Source organism: Marasmius oreades, chromosome 3 (genome assembly GCF_018924745.1).
Source record: "Marasmius oreades isolate 03SP1 chromosome 3, whole genome shotgun sequence".
NCBI classification, from domain to species: Eukaryota; Fungi; Basidiomycota; class Agaricomycetes; order Agaricales; family Marasmiaceae; genus Marasmius; species Marasmius oreades.
In genome coordinates this window covers 2,091,288-2,108,995 of record NC_057325.1, presented here as the reverse complement: position 1 = coordinate 2,108,995, position 17,708 = coordinate 2,091,288, and the positions used below count along the sequence as shown (strand labels likewise).

General features: G+C 47.2%; 9 protein-coding genes across 10 annotated transcripts; 6 read left to right on the top strand and 3 right to left on the bottom strand.

The window, feature by feature from the left end:
• Positions 1–76: 76 nt before the first annotated feature.
• E1B28_005975 (uncharacterized protein) lies at positions 77–1,708 on the top strand (the record flags this gene model as incomplete). Its single annotated transcript, XM_043150580.1, has 7 exons — positions 77–375; positions 584–705; positions 763–846; positions 897–1,061; positions 1,120–1,475; positions 1,533–1,565; positions 1,619–1,708. 7 exons carry the CDS (start codon positions 77–79, stop codon positions 1,706–1,708), a joined length of 1,149 nt encoding a protein of 382 aa, XP_043011669.1.
• Positions 1,709–1,887: 179 nt separating this feature from the next.
• E1B28_005974 (uncharacterized protein) lies at positions 1,888–3,460 on the top strand (the record flags this gene model as incomplete). Its single annotated transcript, XM_043150579.1, has 8 exons — positions 1,888–2,171; positions 2,227–2,256; positions 2,320–2,343; positions 2,397–2,518; positions 2,575–2,823; positions 2,876–3,231; positions 3,291–3,323; positions 3,374–3,460. The coding sequence occupies 8 exons, from the start codon at positions 1,888–1,890 to the stop codon at positions 3,458–3,460; spliced, it is 1,185 nt and encodes a 394-aa protein (XP_043011668.1).
• Positions 3,461–3,465: 5 nt separating this feature from the next.
• Positions 3,466–5,391, bottom strand: E1B28_005973 (uncharacterized protein). Of its 2 annotated transcripts, XM_043150577.1 has the most exons (5): positions 5,312–5,391; positions 5,174–5,254; positions 3,887–5,120; positions 3,766–3,822; positions 3,466–3,707 (listed from the first exon to the last, which is right to left on the bottom strand). In XM_043150577.1, the coding sequence occupies exons 2-5, from the start codon at positions 5,246–5,248 to the stop codon at positions 3,649–3,651; spliced, it is 1,425 nt and encodes a 474-aa protein (XP_043011666.1). In that variant the 5' UTR covers positions 5,249–5,254; positions 5,312–5,391; the 3' UTR covers positions 3,466–3,648. The 2 variants fall into 2 exon arrangements, with proteins under 2 accessions (XP_043011666.1, XP_043011667.1); XM_043150578.1 differs by having other exon boundaries at positions 3,766–5,120.
• An 18-nt stretch (positions 5,392–5,409) lies between these two features.
• On the top strand, positions 5,410–6,712 carry E1B28_005972 (uncharacterized protein). Its single transcript, XM_043150576.1, has 5 exons — positions 5,410–5,460; positions 5,514–5,571; positions 5,623–5,644; positions 5,697–6,232; positions 6,290–6,712. Exons 1-5 carry the CDS (start codon positions 5,436–5,438, stop codon positions 6,606–6,608), a joined length of 960 nt encoding a protein of 319 aa, XP_043011665.1. The 5' UTR covers positions 5,410–5,435; the 3' UTR covers positions 6,609–6,712.
• A 1,105-nt stretch (positions 6,713–7,817) lies between these two features.
• Positions 7,818–9,736, bottom strand: E1B28_005971 (uncharacterized protein). Its single transcript, XM_043150575.1, has 3 exons — positions 9,585–9,736; positions 8,656–9,526; positions 7,818–8,596 (listed from the first exon to the last, which is right to left on the bottom strand). Exons 1-3 carry the CDS (start codon positions 9,701–9,703, stop codon positions 8,360–8,362), a joined length of 1,227 nt encoding a protein of 408 aa, XP_043011664.1. The 5' UTR covers positions 9,704–9,736; the 3' UTR covers positions 7,818–8,359.
• Positions 9,737–9,764: 28 nt separating this feature from the next.
• On the top strand, positions 9,765–10,402 carry E1B28_005970 (uncharacterized protein). The gene is made up of 3 exons (XM_043150574.1): positions 9,765–9,892; positions 9,943–10,049; positions 10,112–10,402. Exons 1-3 carry the CDS (start codon positions 9,807–9,809, stop codon positions 10,195–10,197), a joined length of 279 nt encoding a protein of 92 aa, XP_043011663.1. The 5' UTR covers positions 9,765–9,806; the 3' UTR covers positions 10,198–10,402.
• A 688-nt stretch (positions 10,403–11,090) lies between these two features.
• On the top strand, positions 11,091–12,371 carry E1B28_005969 (uncharacterized protein). Its single transcript, XM_043150573.1, has 5 exons — positions 11,091–11,259; positions 11,312–11,586; positions 11,638–11,810; positions 11,865–11,966; positions 12,019–12,371. The coding sequence occupies exons 1-5, from the start codon at positions 11,200–11,202 to the stop codon at positions 12,243–12,245; spliced, it is 837 nt and encodes a 278-aa protein (XP_043011662.1). The 5' UTR covers positions 11,091–11,199; the 3' UTR covers positions 12,246–12,371.
• A 68-nt stretch (positions 12,372–12,439) lies between these two features.
• E1B28_005968 (uncharacterized protein) lies at positions 12,440–14,481 on the bottom strand (the record flags this gene model as incomplete). Its single annotated transcript, XM_043150572.1, has 6 exons — positions 13,987–14,481; positions 13,708–13,928; positions 13,590–13,659; positions 13,324–13,535; positions 13,207–13,271; positions 12,440–13,160 (listed from the first exon to the last, which is right to left on the bottom strand). Exons 1-6 carry the CDS (start codon positions 14,441–14,443, stop codon positions 12,440–12,442), a joined length of 1,746 nt encoding a protein of 581 aa, XP_043011661.1. The 5' UTR covers positions 14,444–14,481.
• Positions 14,482–14,534: 53 nt separating this feature from the next.
• Positions 14,535–17,362, top strand: E1B28_005967 (uncharacterized protein). Its single transcript, XM_043160742.1, has 13 exons — positions 14,535–15,029; positions 15,085–15,119; positions 15,180–15,203; positions 15,259–15,577; positions 15,632–15,768; positions 15,822–15,887; positions 15,941–16,280; positions 16,332–16,468; positions 16,529–16,628; positions 16,683–16,705; positions 16,762–16,838; positions 16,903–17,054; positions 17,114–17,362. Exons 1-13 carry the CDS (start codon positions 14,816–14,818, stop codon positions 17,293–17,295), a joined length of 1,806 nt encoding a protein of 601 aa, XP_043011660.1. The 5' UTR covers positions 14,535–14,815; the 3' UTR covers positions 17,296–17,362.
• Positions 17,363–17,708: the final 346 nt, after the last annotated feature.

The window sequence follows — 17,708 nt, the reverse complement described above, 5'->3', positions numbered from 1 at the left end:
GCGGCCCGGGGCAAATCTTTGCTGCGGCATTACTTCTGGTAAACTGGTCACCAAACGCCAGGACCTAATCGCTCAAATGCTTGCACGACTCTTCCAGCTCTACTTGCTGGCTCAACTCCTCGATATTCGTGGCCAAGTCAGTGCCGCTAGGCCAGCATCTTACGCCCAATGGGCTGCAGATTCTGCCATTGCTCGTGGACAGAGCACAGGTCTTGACTCTGGTGGAAACCCCAAAGTCATTTATGATGATGGCGAATTTCAACTAGGCCTACATCAACTTTTTGAGAAAACAGGCAATCAGAAATATTACAACCATCTCTTGAAGGCCTCGAACACCATTGTATCAGCTAACGGCTCGCTTCCATCGAGTTACAAGTTTGTCTTTCCTTTCCGTGTATTCGCTATCTCTAATGACTGGAAACAAGGTTTTCCGACTTCCAGCTCGATCCATTAAGGCAAGTCTATGGTTTTCACCTCGACATTCCTTGTACCTAAATGATTTTTCTAGAGTTGGATCAACCTTTTTATACCTGTCAGTCAATCTTACTACTGCTGCCTTGTTCCCGGCTTAAGCTACCTCAAGGTACGAGCGAACCAACCAAGTCAAATGGAAAACCGCCGCAGACATGTTTCGTCGTCAATTGGACCTACAACCGCGCACCGGGCAAGGCCAATTCTGGCACAAGCAGGTTTATGTCAACCAAGGTTAGCTGATCACCGCGTTTCCCTTATTTCTTTTAATATTACTGAAGCGTTTTCAAGGTTGGCTCGATGGGATTTACATGGGCGACGTCTTCTATGCTCAGTACACGAAGGCATTCCAATCCTCTAATTCTAGTGCTTGGGGTGAGCAACTCCGCGTCCTTCTTTTTCCTGATATAATGTGTTTAGTCTAGTCGATATTGAAAAGCAGTTTAAGCTCATCTACGACAATACCTTGCAGACCGCAGGCTCCGAGCACTACCTCGGTTTGCTTTATCACGGCTACGACTATTCACACACTGCTGTGTGGGCCTCACCAGATCGTGGACACTCCCCGGAAGTTTGGGATAGGGCTCTAGGTCAATTTTCCCTTTTCATCGCTTTGATGATTATTGCGATTCTTAAGCAATCGAACAGGATGGTATATGATGTCATTGGTTGACGTCCTCGAATTCATCCCAGCTTCCAGTGAAACGTATGCCACCATCCTGAAGATTCTCGGGACTCTAGCCCCTCGATTTCGAGACGCAGCAGATTCCGAGTCTGGTGTCTGGTGGCTTGTCATGACGCAACCTGGCAGGAGTGGAAACTACTTTGAAAGCAGTGGATCTGCCATGTTTGTCTATTCACTGCTGAAGGGTGTTCGGTTGGGATATATCAAGGATTCCGATGGGACCATTGTTACTACGGCAATGAAAGCGTACGAATACATGACATCGCATTGGGTCTCCGAGAAAAGTGACGGTACTATGGATTGGCTGAACACGGTTGAGGTGTGTATCGGGAAGTGAGAAAATTAATCCTTGCCTGACCATTCCAAACATCTACAGGTCGGCAGCTTGAGCGGAAACGGCACTTTTGAGGTTCGTCTCGTCCTGGCCTCGGTTCCGCTGCTGTCTTGTTGATCCTCCCACAGTATTACATTAGTGTCAACAAGAAGGTGAATGATCTCAAGGGAATCGCGGCCTTCGTCCTTGCAAGTCTCGAATACGAATTATTGAAGTAACGTTCTGCACATGTTGAATTCGTATCGTATGGTCACCCATTTTCGGTGAGAATTTGGAAAGTTCTACGACGGACCGTTCGGTTCCTAGTCACTTGCAGTTTCTGAGCGGGCCGTGGTCTGAAAATAGCTTCTTGGACCATATAAAAAGCATGTCGCACACCTAGTTCTGGCATCCAACCATGCTCAGGCCCCTGCTTATCATCTTATTTGCCATCCAAATAGGATTCGTAACTGCACGGCCTCAGTCCTATGCTGTCTGGGCAGCAGATTCTGCGATTGCTCGGAAGCAAGGCAATGGTCTGACAGCTCAAGGGGCTGCGATTATCTCGTACGAACATGGTGAATTGCAATGGGGACTCAGGTTACTTTTCGAACGAACTGGGAACCGCACGTACTTTGACTATATCCAAAGTGGGGTCGACAACGTTGTAACCGCTGATGGGACACCCCATGGGAGTTACACGTGCGTTTGCTTCTTCATGGTTCCTCAAAAACGTCGACGATTTTCGGGACCTTAGGTTGACTGATTATGTTTTGGATCCATTGCGGTAACGTCTCATGCTTGCATACACCGAGGTCTAGCTCAGCAATATTTCTTGAATATCCAATAGCGTTGGGCCGACGTTCCTTTACTTGTAGGTTCAGTCTCACTACAGCGCGAAACCTTAAATTAACAACACAATCATAGGTACAAACAGACGAAGCAAACAAAGTACAAAGCAGCAGCAGATGTCTTCCGAAGTCAGCTCAATTCCCACCCCCGAACGGCTGAGGGGCAATTCTGGCATAAGCTGAGATATTTCAACCAGGGTTATTACACGCTCTATGACCTCTGCTCAATAAATCCAACTGATGAGGTTCATCAGGTTGGCTCGACGGCATTTACATGGGAGAAATATTCTATGCTCAATACACTACCGACTTTCAATCCAACAACGCCACAGCATGGTCTGATATCACACGACAATTCCAGCTCATGTTCAAGAATACTCTACAAAATGAGACGGCACCGAACAGCTTTGGACTGTTGTATCATGGCTATGACTTTTCACATACGACGGTGTGGGCTTCCCCGGATCGGGGACATAGTCCTGAAGTATGGGATCGAGCTCTTGGTGAGACGGTGCATCCCGCGCTGAAATAATTTAATCCTACTCCCACTCGTAGGCTGGTACATGATGGCACTCGTGGACGTACTTGAGATCATCCCAACATCTGATCCAGGACATGCAACGATTTTGAATATTCTCAAAACACTTGCTCCCCGTGTCCGGGATGCAGCACACCCGACGACTGGTGTTTGGTGGCTCGTCATTACTCAGCCAGGCCGCGCGCGAAACTATTTCGAAAGCAGCGGAACATCCATGTTTATCTATTCCCTGCTGAAAGCGGTTAGGCTTGGGTACGTTAATGACTCTGATGGTTCGATTGTGAGTGCTGCGAGGAAGGCATACGATTATGTTACCGCAAATTGGGTCAAACCCACAAGCGATGGAACGTTTGATTGGCAGAATACTGTTGTTGTGAGTTTTCTTTCTTTCATTCTTCAATAAAAGGGAATACTGAACATTTGTGGCGACAGGTCGGAAGTTTGGATCAGGCGGGGGATTTCAACGTGAGTTAGATCAAGAGAGAAAGGATTATCTGTTCATGATTGCGTTGCAGTACTATGTCAGCCAGGCAGTGGACGTGAACGACCTAAAGGGACTAGCTGCGTTTCTACTTGCGAGCCTTGAGATAGAGAGGTTATAAGGAAGTATTTGTGTAGCGAATTGACAGTTCATATTTTGATATCAGCTTCACAGGGAAATAATACGATATAAAATGAAGTACAACGAGGCAGATGCTCGAAATGAAGATGATGGTAATGTGAGGAGACAATCCCCTAAGACTCGCGTCGCGTCCTTCGTAACATACAGGGAGTTATTGACATTGACAAATCATCGTACACCACCGGAAGAGCGAGATACTGAGAGAGGCTGTCCAAAGATCATCGGAGCTATGTTTGGAGGTCAATTATCCACATCCTTATTTGAAGGATTATGAAAGACACAAACCAGATGGCCCCCTCGGGGATTGATGGGAAGGCGTATTGTGGTCTGGGCTCATACTGCCTGGCGTAAATGGCAAGATGTCTTCAGAAAACGGCGAAATCAACTCGTTCACAGAAAATCAGACCTTGGCTGTTATCCTTACGAAGATCTCCATCTGCACCACTATTTTCTCTGGGTGGTGCCTGCTGCGCCTGCTGGGTTAAGGTGCCCATCATATTGATGTCCGGAGAGTGGAAGATTAAATTCTCCTGGTTAGGAATCGTCATTGGAGGGACCGGTGGTCCTGGTGGCAGATTCAACGTTTGCCCAGTGTGTGCTATACTTGGATGGATGATCTGAGAACCAACTTGGGCGTGGGGATGAGGAAACTGAATTTGCTGCTGCTGCTGGGAAAGAGCAGATTTTCCCGGAGGTTTACCCTCCACCCGTCGTACAAATTCTCCCCATGAACCACGCTCGTCATCTCCATAGCTCTCAAACTCATCGCGTATCTCACGGGGAGCTCTTTTCCAGACACTACGATGGCGACATACTGTTGACTTTACATAACGTGTCCGGAATACCCGTTCAAAGGCAGCTTTTTGAGACATGTTCGGGGTAGCGACGCTAACCCTTTCGCCGTCAGAGGTGATTACCGTCACGTGCGAATGTGAAGAGAGTGCCTCCAGCGCAAGGAATCCTTGAGAAAGTTGGGCAACGGTGTAGTCATTTGGCCAACGCCTGAGCGGTGGATGTGGATGATAAGGAATAGGAGCCGGTTCAGAGGGAGGGTTGAGGAGATGCATAGGGAGTGTGACTGTCTCAGGTGTCTCTGGGGCACTGAAAAAGCTTTGGTGTTGATATGTCGAAGGGACGTATCCTTCCCCGTTCTCTGATGACTTGGGAAAAATCGACAAAGGTGCGGGAGATAATGGTAATACAGCACTCCCGTCCTTGACAAGCGTGCCGGATGAAGAATGAGAGGGATGAGATGCACTCGTTCCCAAGAACTGAGCACCAGGTGTGGGCCGTTTTTTTGAAGGTGGAGATACTTGTTCACCGTCTGAGGCTGGGCGTTTGCTGGAAGGAGAAGTTGGTGCAGGTTGCATTTCAATTTCTTCGTCCAAAGTTAGACATTCATCTTCACGAAGGCCATTCAATAAGTTTCTCCGTATACGATACAACAGCCTCTGATTCCTCTCGACGATTCGGATTGTCGAAATAGTGTGCTGCTCCCAACTTCCGAACTGATGATTGTAGGTGTCAAGATATGAATTTTCAGTTAACCCCAAGTCTGCTACCAGAGACGTCAATCGTGAAAGCTGAAAGAGAGGAAATTGAGGAGCTATTTGTTGAAGGCGAAGTGGCTCGGTGTCGGGCTGCATATCAAAGTTCGATTAGTTTTAGCAATATAGGGTGATTGTTCACTGACACTGTACCAGAACACGATCGTAATCATCCGTTTCAAGTCATCTTCCAAGTCTGACGCATGGGGAGTAAGAGCCATAGGACCCTAGAGAAAACGACATGTTTTTAGAGATGTAAGTGAAGAGCAACTGCGAGGACCTACTTTGGTCAATGGTCCTTGATATACAAGGTGCACAGAGTCCGATTGTCGTACTGCAGGCGGTCCATCATGCAGAGTCCATCAGCCGTTCCCACGCCTTACAAACCTTCTCGTCAACTCGTCAACTATGTCTGGAGGTGATCATGATAACGGTAAAGATTCAATTCCTTTCATTTGTCTCCGGATTATATTAACTCTCTTTCAGTATCAGTTGGTGTGATTGGTGGAAGTGGATTATACCACTTAGACAATCTTACTTTCGTGTAAGAACGCTCTACTGAACGGGATGCAGCTTGTTTGTTAACATCGATCAGAAAGACCGTTAATCCCGAAACGGTACAAGCTGCCTCTCTAATAGCTCAACTTCTTTTTACATTCGTATTAACAGCCATGGGGCCTTCCAAGCTCCCCGTTAACCATCTTTTCCCTTCCATCTGGGACGAAGATCGCATTTCTAGCCAGACACGGACACAACCACACTTTGCACCCATCCAATATTCCTGCTCGTGCTAACATCGCCGCACTTAAATCGGTTGGTGTTCGTGCAATCCTTGCATTCTCTGCGGTCGGTTCCCTACGAGAAGAGATTGCTCCAGGATCATTCGTCTTACCCGATCAAATCATTGATCGCACAAAGGGTGTTCGCCCCGTTTCTTTCTTTGAAGAGACAACCATCGTTGCCCATGCTGCATTTGGTGACCCTTTCAGCAACAGATTAGTGAAGTGGCTGGAGGATAAAATCCGGAAAGCGCTGGACAGTGAGGGTCGCGGCGTCAAGCTGTTCACAGAAAAGTGCGTTGTTTGCATGGAAGGTCCTCAGTTTTCCACCCGTGCCGAAAGCTTGATGTACCGTCAATGGGGAGCCGACATCATCAATATGAGCGTACTACCTGAAGCAAAATTGGCAAGAGAGGCTGAACTAAGGTATGCAGATTCGACAAAAGCTCTTTTTCTCGCTTCGTATTGATTCTTCTCGTCAAGCTATGCTCTCATTGCAACCGCTACAGATTATGATTCTTGGCGTCCTGGTTCGGAAGCAGTGACCGCCACCGAGGTGTTTAAGACCTTGAACGCAAATGCAGACACGTCTCGCCATGTCGCCGCTACGATCTTGGAGGATCTTCATCAGGCCCTGAGCGATAAAGGCAGCACTGGTGGCGACGGAAGGAACTCTAATATACTTTTGGAGGAGGTCGGGACAATGAAGCTCTCCATGCCGCCTTCCTCAAAGCAAAACCCAGATGATAGAAAGAAGCTCGCATACATACTGCCCGAGTACTTCTTGGACGTTGAGATGTGAATGTACTTATTCACCCTGTCTGTCACAACAATCAAGTGATGCGTCAAATCGGTCGATTTTAGTACATCTCCTCAAGCCCCGAGACCTCATTAACATTGGTCAGCCATCCATCATCTTTCTCTACTACTTCGATTGGCTGTATTGGCGAGTATCGAAAATGTAGAGGTGACTGACAATGATACCATTCGTTGGTATTCCGTTAATGGCGCACACTGCGCACCTGCTTGTTGATGGCTGCTGTACCATTTCCGGTATATGCAGCATCCTTCAAGGAAAGATGTATCTTCCCAGGACAGTAGGCCCCAGCTGCAGTATGTCAGGAATACCGCTTAATTGGAAGGGCGAGAATACCCCCACCGAACTTGCACGCTTTTGCCCCACTCTTCATACGGGCATTCTTCATTTTGTTGTGGGTGAATAATTTAAGCGTTACGTTTTGACTGGGCTGTCACTTGGAATGTTCGCCTCAGCTAGAAACATTATTCTATGGCACATCCTCGAGTTCTGAAACGAGTGGACTACCTTGCTGTCATGCTCGTCCGAGTCATGGTGACTGCTAATACGTTCTTCTACAATCGACAATCCCTTTGCTCCGATAACTCGATCAGTGGTGGACGATTCAGTTATCGAAGAGGAACCCCGTGCTATCCAACCCTCCCCGCCGTTATCCTCATTTTCCCTAGTACTAATCTATATACAACCGCCATAGCTGGTACACCTGTCCTTGTCTCTTTGGTTGGTGTCTCTGGAGTCTGCACCCTTATATTCATTCCCTTGTAGCCGGTCGTTTGTATTATCCTCTATTGCGGTACAAGAGTATTGGGAGGATATGTCGGATTCGCAGGTACCGTAGCGCTTTCATTATCATTCAAGTCAAAGAGGTTCTTTCTTTGACTGATTTTCTTCTCTGAAGCATCCCCGGAAACACTAGAAACGTCGACTCGCCGTTCTTCGTCTGATAGCGTGTGGAAGACCTTCCACGGCGGGGGTGGTGCTCGTCCTTATCGTCCTGTAGCTCCTGGTCCAGCAATGCGTGGTCCAAATTCACGTTTTTCTTTGCCAGTGTCGTAAGAAGTTAATGAGGTGGTCATTGTGTTTGCGTGGGCAGAATCCCAACCTTCATCAATTGGATTATTCAAAAATCTGGCGACCTTTGGTGCAAAATATTCTCTGAAGACGAGGACGTACGGCCAGATAGGTCCACTCGAATCAGAATATGGACATTACCGAAGGCAAGAATTTATTGAATCGTTACTCTACCACACCCCGTCGCGAACCAGAGCATTGGTGTAATAAATAGTTGATCTAAGCGTTGTATTGTACTCGATTCCCCGGGAAGAATACACATAGTAGAACGCCCGAAAGTCCAGATGGGCACGGGCGTACCTTGCCACCAAAGTCACCAATCTGACAGACCACACCCGAGGCTGTTGTTTCCGGCACCGGAGACGAGCTGATTGGTTGCAGAGATAGAAGAACTACAATGCCAACGTCAGCATGAAGAAATCAAGAATAATAGGCGAGAGGGATAAAAGAGTGTCAAGTTAGGGGTGGTTCATAGTAGTAGACTGAGGGTATCCTAAAAGTGGAGGAGGAACGAGGAGCGGATCAATAATGGACCATGCAACACGATAACACGGTAAGAGATAATCAATACAGGAACCAAGGAGAAAACTTCGGAAATAACTAATATAGTGACGATAAGAAAGAGGTCATGTAGAATCGTTATGGAAAGACCCAAGTGAAATTTGTTATAGTCTATGCCCAGGCACGGCCCAGAACAACATAGTCAATGCTGTCACAAAGGCTGCTACCAGTACTGATACCCATATTGCACGACCAAGTAAGAGCTTCTTGACATATGGCTCTCGGATAGTGAGCGTCCGGAACGGTGTTGTCTCGGACTGTCTGAGAAAGACTAAGATGGGGTCGAGTTCGTACTGGTGTGAAATAAGGAATAGGATGGCGACAGTGAACGGAAGGAAAAGCTTTTGAACGTAATTGTAGATAAGCTTCTAGACCTGATGAATAAAAAAAACTCGCTTACAAAAAATCGTTTAGATTTAGGTTGAACGTCGAGGAATACCAGTGAAAAGGCTACGGCAAGCCCAATCCAGAGTACTATCAATCCCAGTATGAGTCTCACAAGAGATGAAACTGGGGTGAGATTCCCAAAGGCCTTGGCTCGTAAGAAGCGAGGGAAGGCATCCTGCTCCATGGCACGGAAACAATACTCCTTCTGAGCATGGAACATGTCAGGGATCTGGGCCATAATCGCGTGCTCGGTTTGGGTCTTGGGTTCCGACGAAGAGCTCAAAGGAAAAGAATGTATACGAAGAGAGGGAGGGAGGTATATTTCGTGATTTTCCTCAGAATTGACCGCTTGACCTGCAGGAGAGAGGTAGCGGTAGTAGATTCGTTCTGCAGAAGCAATTAAATCTAGACGCGTGATTGCTGAAGATCGTGGGATGACTGTTGGTGCGCGTGATGCGCGTTTATTGAAAAGGGTTGGAGTGCGTCCTGACAACGAGAAAGGTGTCGTAGAACGCGCAAACGGGTCATTGATCGGTGAGGTCGAGTCAATGTGAGTTTGCTCGGACATCACAGGCCGTGGCGAAGTTGAGCGACCTTTCTCCTCTGGAGATGCAAGGTTTCGCTTATCCTGTTCGCTGAGCATGTCTCCTGTACTCGCGGTGCTTCTCTTCGTTGCAAGGGCATCTTGAGGATGTAGACCGACGACAGTACCATAGATTGAGCCACGGCGACGAGCGTAATCCCAATATTGGGGCCAATCCTCCTTGATGGTGCGACCGGATTTTCTAACGTCCTTAAAATACGCACGGCAGAGATTTTCATGCTGCTGTACATCTAGCCAGAAGTCAAGGATATCCTCAGCGCCTTCTCTCTGTAGAAACAGACTATACAGAATAACTTGGTTAGTCAATCACATAGGCGAGGAGCGTTTCAGACACCCACTAAAACATGAAAAGATCGACCGGTGGCCGGGTTTTCCTGGACAGAACTTCAGTGAAGGAGGGAAGTCGGTTGTTTCGGTTGTTGGCCCAGTCATCGTTCTGTCGCTGCTCGTCGTCCATGGCGGTGAGGGGAAAAGTCTGGGTTCAACGAACAGAAGGGAACGGATTATGTAATATATCAAGTCACGCCATCCTCCTGCCTTCATCTCGGTTTCATCTCATCATGTCCTTCGCTAGAGCCTTTTCTCCAGCGTTGCGAGAGATTAGAATACTCTGTTCTCAGACGGGGCAAGCATCTGCCGGAACAAGGTCTACTTCACTTTCTTTTCCTAATAGCAATGGGCTGACCGGAAATTTAGGCAATTCATTCTGAACAGATACCCAACTATTAAAGACCACAACGCAGATCTCCCTATTCTTATTCGAGAGGCAAATGGGACCCCTGCGCGAGTCTTCGCTCGGTTTGGTACGCGAAGTTTTGTAAACTTCGGGTTCACTTCAAGCCCTGACACATTCCGTCCCCTCCAGAACGCGGAGTTGAGAAGTACGTCGAGCTAGACAACCTCACGTCGACTGAGGTGGAGTCCAAGGTCCTACAATTACTAGGGGCATAGCCTTCTTTTGGAAAATCACAAATTTCTCTTCCACTCGAACGACAGTTGAAACGTTGACGGATTGCACGGATTACATCTCCGTCTTCGTGTCTTAGTATTAGAACTTGGCAGGAATTGGAACGACCAATGAGCGTGGGTTGGGAAATTACGATTGAATGATGTTTGAATGAACAATCGTATCGTAGAATTAAGGATGCTTGCGAGATGCTTGTGTACTCTTTTGAAGAGGGGTCGGCTCGTCTCGGACCGTGTGCCAAAAGGTGCCAAATCTAGTGCACCCGCGATTAGGTCAAAGTTATTAGCAATGCTAATTAGCAGTATCCCTAGAACCCTCAAATATTTGACGCTAATTAGGTTACTTATTGCTAATTAGGGTTCACAGCGCTCCTTTAGATGTACAAACATTCTTTAAGCAGTTTTGAGAAAATTTGCTCACACTTTCAATTCCATGTGGCGTGAAAGTGTCACGTGTGAGTGGCAGTGTTAAATCCTGTCGCGTTCAGAACGCGTCTCTCGGCCTTTGCTGGTACTTTCTTGTGTTCAAGCTCAACAAATGGAAGTCGAGAAGGCAAAAGACCTCCACCGGCTAAAGTTCTAATGAGTAACCTACCAAATGCCCTCCCATTATACTCGGAAATGGAGACCCTCCATCCTCTTCTCTTTTCCTGGTCTATCGGTGATGAATGGGAAGGATGGGACAATAAATCACCATGGAGGATGCTATTCCCATTGGATGTCATTTGTACCATAGATTATAGCAGCATAGAGTCGGCGACGGGCGTAGAGCCAAAAAAGGCCTAATTTGATGAAAATTTCTCCCTCAATTTTTTTTGCTAATTAGTGGCTAATTAGCAATGCTAATATGCTACGCTAAAAAGGTTCGACACGTCTCATGCTAATATGCTTTGCTAAAAACTCGTGGGACCTAATCGCGGGTGCACTAGCCAAATCGTTTGAGAAGGGATTTATAAACATCTTTACACCTTCATCTTATCAATCATCATGGCATCTAGCTCGTCCAATGTCACCCTTGCGATATATAAAAGCTGCTTTGACATGACGGTACGGTGTTTGCTCACAGCAGGTCGTTAGATTACTCAAAGACTTCAACCAGGGTCAACGTCTCAAACTTACCACCGCGCAACCATTCGTACCAACCTTCGTGCAGTCATCAGTGACTCAAGCCTCCGACCCGAGTGAAATATACGCAAGCCGGGTTCATGAGCGGAGGATACTACTCGAAAACCCTGTGCGAGGAAGTCACATCAGAAAGGATCGGGAAAAAAAGCGTCAACGGAGGACGGCTTACAAGCAGAAGAAGGTGGGGATCATGGGTCGAAGGGAGGCAAAGAAGAAAGGTGTGTGGAAACTGGATGACAGTCAGGCCAAGTAAGTTTACAACTGTAACATTGGCGGGGTCTTTGACTTCAGGACCACTAGATTCAAGTTGTTTCTTCCACTACACCAGTTGTGGATGGGATACATGTCTGAGCTACTGGGACTGCCACAAGAAGGTCCCTCAAACCGGCCACCCAACATCAAGGACGTCCCTAGTACGGCGGGCATGCACGCAAAACTGGTAAAGGCCGACTTCCATGGTTCACTCATGACAGGTAAAACCGATCCTTCGCTCTTTCATCCCTGAGTACTTATATGTAGCTCAATAGTTCGCCAAAGTAAATGTCCTTCACTCATCGGAATCTCCGGTATTGTCATCCACGAATCGGAGAATGCCATACGAGTTGTCACTCGTCGTGATGAAGTAAAGCGTTGAGTGTAATCCGTGGATTCCAATATCTCACCCTAACATGACTTCTGCAGTGATACCGAAACAGAACTCCATTTTTGTTTTTGCAGTGCCAGTATACTCAACTTTACCTCCCACACATAAACCCAATAATGCCTTCCCTGTGCCGACTATAACTGACACTTCCGTGTCGGATGTCCCGCACATGGAATTTGAGTTGTATGGCAACCAGTTTAGGTTTCGGTCAGCAGATCGTGCAGGTCGTAAGTTCAAGCATAAGGAGACCATCGAGTTGGCGTGACAATTCGCGAGTTCTGGTGCATCTCATGCATGTTGCACCTCGAGGGGAGAGTGTCGCTGCGTGGTATAGCCCTGTCTTCAACAATCGAACCATGGTCATTAAGAAGTGATTAGTAGCATTGCACGTACACTATTAGAGATAGGTTTATGCAGTACTTATTGTAGATGTATAGAGACTGTAGAGGTGAAAAGACTTTAGACGAGCCTCATGATAGCCACCGACTCAACATGGGCCGTCTGAGGGAACAGGTCAAACCCGCTCAAAGATTCCAACACATATCTCCTCCCCGTTCCTTCACCCTGCGTAGCCTTGAGAATTTTGCCCACGTCCCGAGCTTGAGTATGAACATTACAGCTAACATATGCAACAAGTTGGCACCGGAAGTTCAGAAGCTGCTGAATGAATGCATCGTCACATCCTTTTCGCGGTGGGTCGATGACCATGACCGTCTTCTCCGGAGGGAAATCGGAGACGGTCTGAAAAATATCCGACGCATCGCCTTTCCTGAAGGATATCTTCTCGGGAGGAATATTATTTATCCGTGCATTATGATTCGCGTAGAGAATGGAGTCCCCCGAGATTTCGATGCCTGCGATTGAGGAAAAATAAGGAGAGAGCGTGATAGCAAACAAGCCCGACCCGCAATATGTATCAATTAGGTGTGTCGGACGTGAGGAATCGTCGGGAGGATAGAGGGAGAATACGGTATCACGGACGTAAGTCGTCAGAGAGGACAGAACGCTGTTGTTGTTTTGAAAAAAGGAGCTGGCAAGGTATTCAAATGTGAAATCTCCGACTGTTTCCCTGACAGAGGCGTGATTTGAAGTGATGCACTTTTTGTGGTCAGTCTTTCCAGTTGCATCAAGCGACTCTCTGAGAAGAAGGGTAGCGCCCTTCTTGTATGTATGTATTGTCCTGGGATTTGTCAGGAAGAAGTGAGTGAGAAACAGATTATGCTTACTCGTAGATATTTTGCCTGACGCTTGGGAGGGCCTCATTCAAAACAGGCGTAGCGATGGGACACTCCTACAAGAACATTAAGCAAGAAGAGTAGATAATCGGTGTTTCCATGGCGAACCTCAATATCGAGAACCTTGTTTTGACCTTGGAGATTGAAACCGATTTTCAACCAGTCCGGTACTCTTCCGTCAACTACTTCTTTCTTCAAAACTTCGCGGTCGAGTCTGGAGGGAGGAGCTTGGAAATGGGGAGTAATCTTTGTCCGATACCCATATTGCAAAGGTGAAGGTATGGTGGGCTGTATCGGTGGGATTTGGCATTCTATAAGGGCTGTCAATAAGTGGTATGAGTAATGATCAAATAAATCACGAAGGGATAACAAACTAGAGTAGTTCTTATACGCCTTCGCCACCACATTACGTTTGAACTCGAGTTGCCTTTCGTACGATAGCATCTAGTTCCCCTTTAGCAGGTTGTAGGTCGTTGAAGTAAATGTATCTACTTGATACTGACAGCCACCGCATTTGGAGAAATAACGGCACTGCACTCTGCTATCGTCTCGCAATTCAGTATTGGGCCGAAGGATTTCAATGAAGTCGGCGACAGAATGCATTCGGTTGTTCTTGAAGATCTTCACGCGAACGCGTTCTCCCGGGAGAGAAAAAGGGACAACGACAACCCATGGTGGTGCGTGAACGGTGTCTGATTGTGCCAATCCATCGCCTACCCAAGACAGAATATGATTCCCTGTCGTTGTATTTAATAATCAACAGGGGCGTACCGTTGGAACATATTGCTTTCACCTCCAACTCCACCACCTCGTGAAAAGCAAACGGCGACTGAAACTCTTTGCCCTCTTCGATCGCGTCGTTGACGACATCTTCCCCAAGTAGATTGACGATATCTAGCCACTGAACGTGTTCAGGCGAACACAGTTCCGGTTGATGTTCACGTTGCTTTTTCAATCTCTTCTCACTCTTCTTGACAAGCTTGTGAGTCTTTTGAGAGGATTTAGATGATGTTTTCTCTTTCTCTGTTCTCGGTCGTTTTCCAGGGTACAAAGATTCCTGGTCGCTTTCAGGTGGAGGCCGAACTTGACCTATTTTTGGGCTTGGGGGAGTCATTGGGAGCCAGTGAAAAGGACCGCGGCCATAAACTGGGTGACGAAAAGTTTGAATATGTCGAGCGGTGAGAAACAGAGGTCTACAGAGTCGTATAGTTGGAAATCGACTGGACATGCAACGAAACGAATTGTCACGTGCCGGCGTGGTCACTATTATTAACCGCCCGCGCTGATGAAACTTACACTAGTACTTACCTACTCCCGCCGTCCACGCGACTTCCCGTGGAGCTTGTACTATCAGTTCAACTTGCGATATTGGCATCACATGGAAACGGGAAACGAGTATTCAATTTATCGGTCTAAGTCCTCCATACGGTGCGGTCCAGAAAAGGAGAGAACCTGAGTATGAAAAGCCGTTTAGCTCCACCCAACGTAACTCAAGTCTTGACCCCCGCTCTTGACTCTCTCTTGACTAGGCCTTGACTGTACCCAAGCCCTCCAAGTCTCTTCCAAGCTTTTGGTCCCGATTACTTGGTCCTGCTGGAAAATGGCTACAGATCGGACTGAGTTTGCTGCTGTACATGAGGCATCCCTTCATGATGAAGCAGAGATAAAGAAGGATAATTCCAACTCCCCGTTATCGTCCTCGTCTGCGGATGAACCGGAGCTCGACGGTATTCACGACGGCCTCGAATTTCCTACGGATGAGGAGAGACTTACCTTGAGACGGGTTGCCGACAGTGTACCATGGAATTCGTACCGTGAGTTCTTCTACACCTAATTGTGCTTCGTAACCGTCAGACGTTGAATCTTTAGTCATTGCCCTTGTTGAAATGGCGGAACGATTTTCGGTAAGCTTATCTACATATCTGGCTTTGTCGATCAGTAAACCTGACTAGATGTTTTGACAGTACTATGGCACCTCTGTTGTCTTTGTGCGTCCTGCATTCGGTCTGCCTCAGCGTTATTTTTACGACGATTTCATTGCAGACCAACTTTATTCAGTGGCCTCTACCCGATGGCTCACGCACAGGTGCTGGTGGTCTAAATGGCCAATCAGGTGCTCTTGGAAAAGGTCAACAAGCTTCCACCGGCCTCACGACTTTTTATTCGTTCTGGGCTTATGTTACCCCATTATTGGGAGGCTATATTGCGGACACACATCTTGGTCGTTTCAATACGATATATTTAGGCCTCGCAATTGCCATGCTCGGCCATATCATTATCATTATCTCATCGGTTCCTGGGGTTGTCGAGAAAAGTGGTGCAATCGGGTGTTTCGCAGTTGGAATGGTTGTTACTGGACTCGGTAAGCGAAAAGAGTGTCGAAGCAGATCAAGTGAATCTCACACAGGTATTTCAGGGACTGGTCTCTTCAAATCCAATGTCTCCCCCCTCATCGCTGAGCAGTATAAGCGAACCAAACTATTCGTGGTCACTCTCGACACTGGCGAGCGTGTTATCGTCGATCCAGCGCATACCATAACTCGAGTATACATGGTAAGGAGTAACATGTGAACCCCGTCTTTGCAAGGAACTCACCAAGTCTTCAGTACTTCTACTTGTTCACAAATATTGGATCTCTTATCGGCCAAATTGCCATGACTTATGCCGAGAAGGTGAGTTTATGCAGTATCCGGATGTTGGCACACCAACGTCCATTCCTGTTCAGTTTGTCGGTTTTTGGCTCGCATTCACACTTCCCACCTGTGTCTTCCTCATGTGTCCTTTGGTGTTATTTGTGAGGAGAAAACATTATGTTCGCTCTCCTCCTACCGGATCCGTTCTAGCAACTGCCCTTCGTCTGTTCGGTTTGGCCGCAAAGGGACGCTGGAGTCTCAATCCGATTCGCTTGTACAAGAACTTCAAAGCTCCCGACTTTTGGGAGCAAGCAAAGCCAAGCAAGCAGGTCGGTCAAAAACCTGCTTGGATGACCTTCGATGACATTTGGGTCGAAGAAGTCCGACGCGGGGTGAAAGCATGTGGTGTCTTCGTCTGGTACCCTCTTTACTGTGAGTGCTTAGCGCTGGTATCGTGCAGTGAAGTGACTTACAACTTACTAGGGCTCACTTACGGACAAATCAACAACAATCTGACATCTCAGGCAGCTACAATGTCTACTCATGGCGTACCCAATGATGTTTTGTCGAACTTGAATCCTTTTGCACTCATCATAATCATTCCGATATTGGATCTCTTAGTGCGTTACCTCTTAGGAAACCGGATATTTCTTTGCTCATGATTACTCTGCATTGTCCAGGTATATCCTGCTATGCGCAAAGCGGGCATCAAGTTCTCCGCCTTGAGGCGAATTACTTGCGGTTTTCTTTGCGGTACATCAGCCATGATTTGGGCTGCAGGTGAGCTCTCAGCCGTTGAGAAGTAGCAAACAACTAAGATTTATGTCATTACAGTTCTTCAATATTATATCTACCAGGTTTACACATATTTTGCTTGACCGCTGCTCGATCGTTGACCATGGTTTTCTCATAGACCAACCCATGTGGTTATTTTGCGAATAGCTGCAAAGATAATCCTTCACCGCTTAATGTCTGGAGCCAAACTGGATCGTATGTTACTGTTGAAATCTGGGAAGCTGCTTTATACGTCTTCTCACGATACGTCTTCTCCCAGATACGTGCTCATCTCTCTCAGTGAGATTTTTGCGAATATCACGGGTTTGGAGTACGCTTTCACCAAGGCTCCGAAGAATATGCGTTCCCTCGTCATGGCTATTTATCTCTTTACTAACGCAATAGGGTCCGCCCTCTCGGAGGCATTTATTCGTACGAGTTTTATTCCTTCTCTGGCGGGATGTCGCCTCTAATCACGACCTCGATTTTAGCCCTTGTGGAAGACCCACGGCTGATCTGGAATTACACGGTTGTTGCTTGCCTTTCCTTCGTCGCAGCGATCGGGTTCTTCATCTCCACCAGAAAGCTTGACAAGGCGGAAGACGAGTTAAACAACTTGGCTGAGGGGCATTTGGCAGCAGAAGACCCACAGAAGCATTCAGAAAAGGCATAAACCAATTTTCAGATTTATAACGACCGAAATGTAATATGTCTATCAATATCAGTTGCACCTTAAGCACATAAGTAGCAGAGTACCCTCTCGGTTCTGCGTTAATTTACTTGCACAAGCGAGTTGCGAGCCTACCGGCACTCGATCTACTGGTCGACCGCTATCGCAGAACTTCGATTTCACCGTCAAGCCTCTGAAAAATTTCTGCTAGACAATCGTGATCTACGCTTTGTCTTAACGGTCAGATTACTTGTAGAGCGCCTCGCGATGGGGCATCAATCGATCATTGGCGCAGCGTGGATCCAGTTACATAGCTTGTATGAAAGAACGAAATGAAGGAAAGGCTCTTGGACGACTACTGAACAAGACAGGCAAACGGGTACACCTTTATTGGGGTCGTGTCCGCGATACTGGTA

Coding starts and splice junctions, on each gene's coding strand:
- E1B28_005971 (XM_043150575.1), bottom strand. CDS start 9,703: ATGGACGACGAGCAGCGACAGAACGATGACTGGGCCAACAACCGAAAC. Junction 9,527..9,584: donor GTCGATCTTTTCATGTTTTA/GTGGGTGTCTGA, acceptor TATTCTGTATAG/TCTGTTTCTACAGAGAGAAG. Junction 8,597..8,655: donor CTAAATCTAAACGATTTTTT/GTAAGCGAGTTT, acceptor TACGTTCAAAAG/CTTTTCCTTCCGTTCACTGT.
- E1B28_005970 (XM_043150574.1), top strand. CDS start 9,807: ATGTCCTTCGCTAGAGCCTTTTCTCCAGCGTTGCGAGAGATTAGAATA. Junction 9,893..9,942: donor CAAGCATCTGCCGGAACAAG/GTCTACTTCACT, acceptor CCGGAAATTTAG/GCAATTCATTCTGAACAGAT. Junction 10,050..10,111: donor GCGAGTCTTCGCTCGGTTTG/GTACGCGAAGTT, acceptor CGTCCCCTCCAG/AACGCGGAGTTGAGAAGTAC.
- E1B28_005969 (XM_043150573.1), top strand. CDS start 11,200: ATGGCATCTAGCTCGTCCAATGTCACCCTTGCGATATATAAAAGCTGC. Junction 11,260..11,311: donor AAAGCTGCTTTGACATGACG/GTACGGTGTTTG, acceptor GACTTCAACCAG/GGTCAACGTCTCAAACTTAC. Junction 11,967..12,018: donor TCGTCGTGATGAAGTAAAGC/GTTGAGTGTAAT, acceptor TGACTTCTGCAG/TGATACCGAAACAGAACTCC.
- E1B28_005972 (XM_043150576.1), top strand. CDS start 5,436: ATGTCTGGAGGTGATCATGATAACG. Junction 5,461..5,513: donor TGGAGGTGATCATGATAACG/GTAAAGATTCAA, acceptor ACTCTCTTTCAG/TATCAGTTGGTGTGATTGGT. Junction 6,233..6,289: donor GCAAGAGAGGCTGAACTAAG/GTATGCAGATTC, acceptor CTTCTCGTCAAG/CTATGCTCTCATTGCAACCG.
- E1B28_005967 (XM_043160742.1), top strand. CDS start 14,816: ATGGCTACAGATCGGACTGAGTTTGCTGCTGTACATGAGGCATCCCTT. Junction 15,578..15,631: donor AATGGTTGTTACTGGACTCG/GTAAGCGAAAAG, acceptor CAGGTATTTCAG/GGACTGGTCTCTTCAAATCC. Junction 16,839..16,902: donor GTCTGGAGCCAAACTGGATC/GTATGTTACTGT, acceptor GTCTTCTCCCAG/ATACGTGCTCATCTCTCTCA.
- E1B28_005973 (XM_043150577.1), bottom strand. CDS start 5,248: ATGGCTCTTACTCCCCATGCGTCAGACTTGGAAGATGACTTGAAACGG. Junction 3,823..3,886: donor TCGTAAGGATAACAGCCAAG/GTCTGATTTTCT, acceptor CATTTACGCCAG/GCAGTATGAGCCCAGACCAC. Junction 3,708..3,765: donor ATCCCCGAGGGGGCCATCTG/GTTTGTGTCTTT, acceptor CTCCAAACATAG/CTCCGATGATCTTTGGACAG.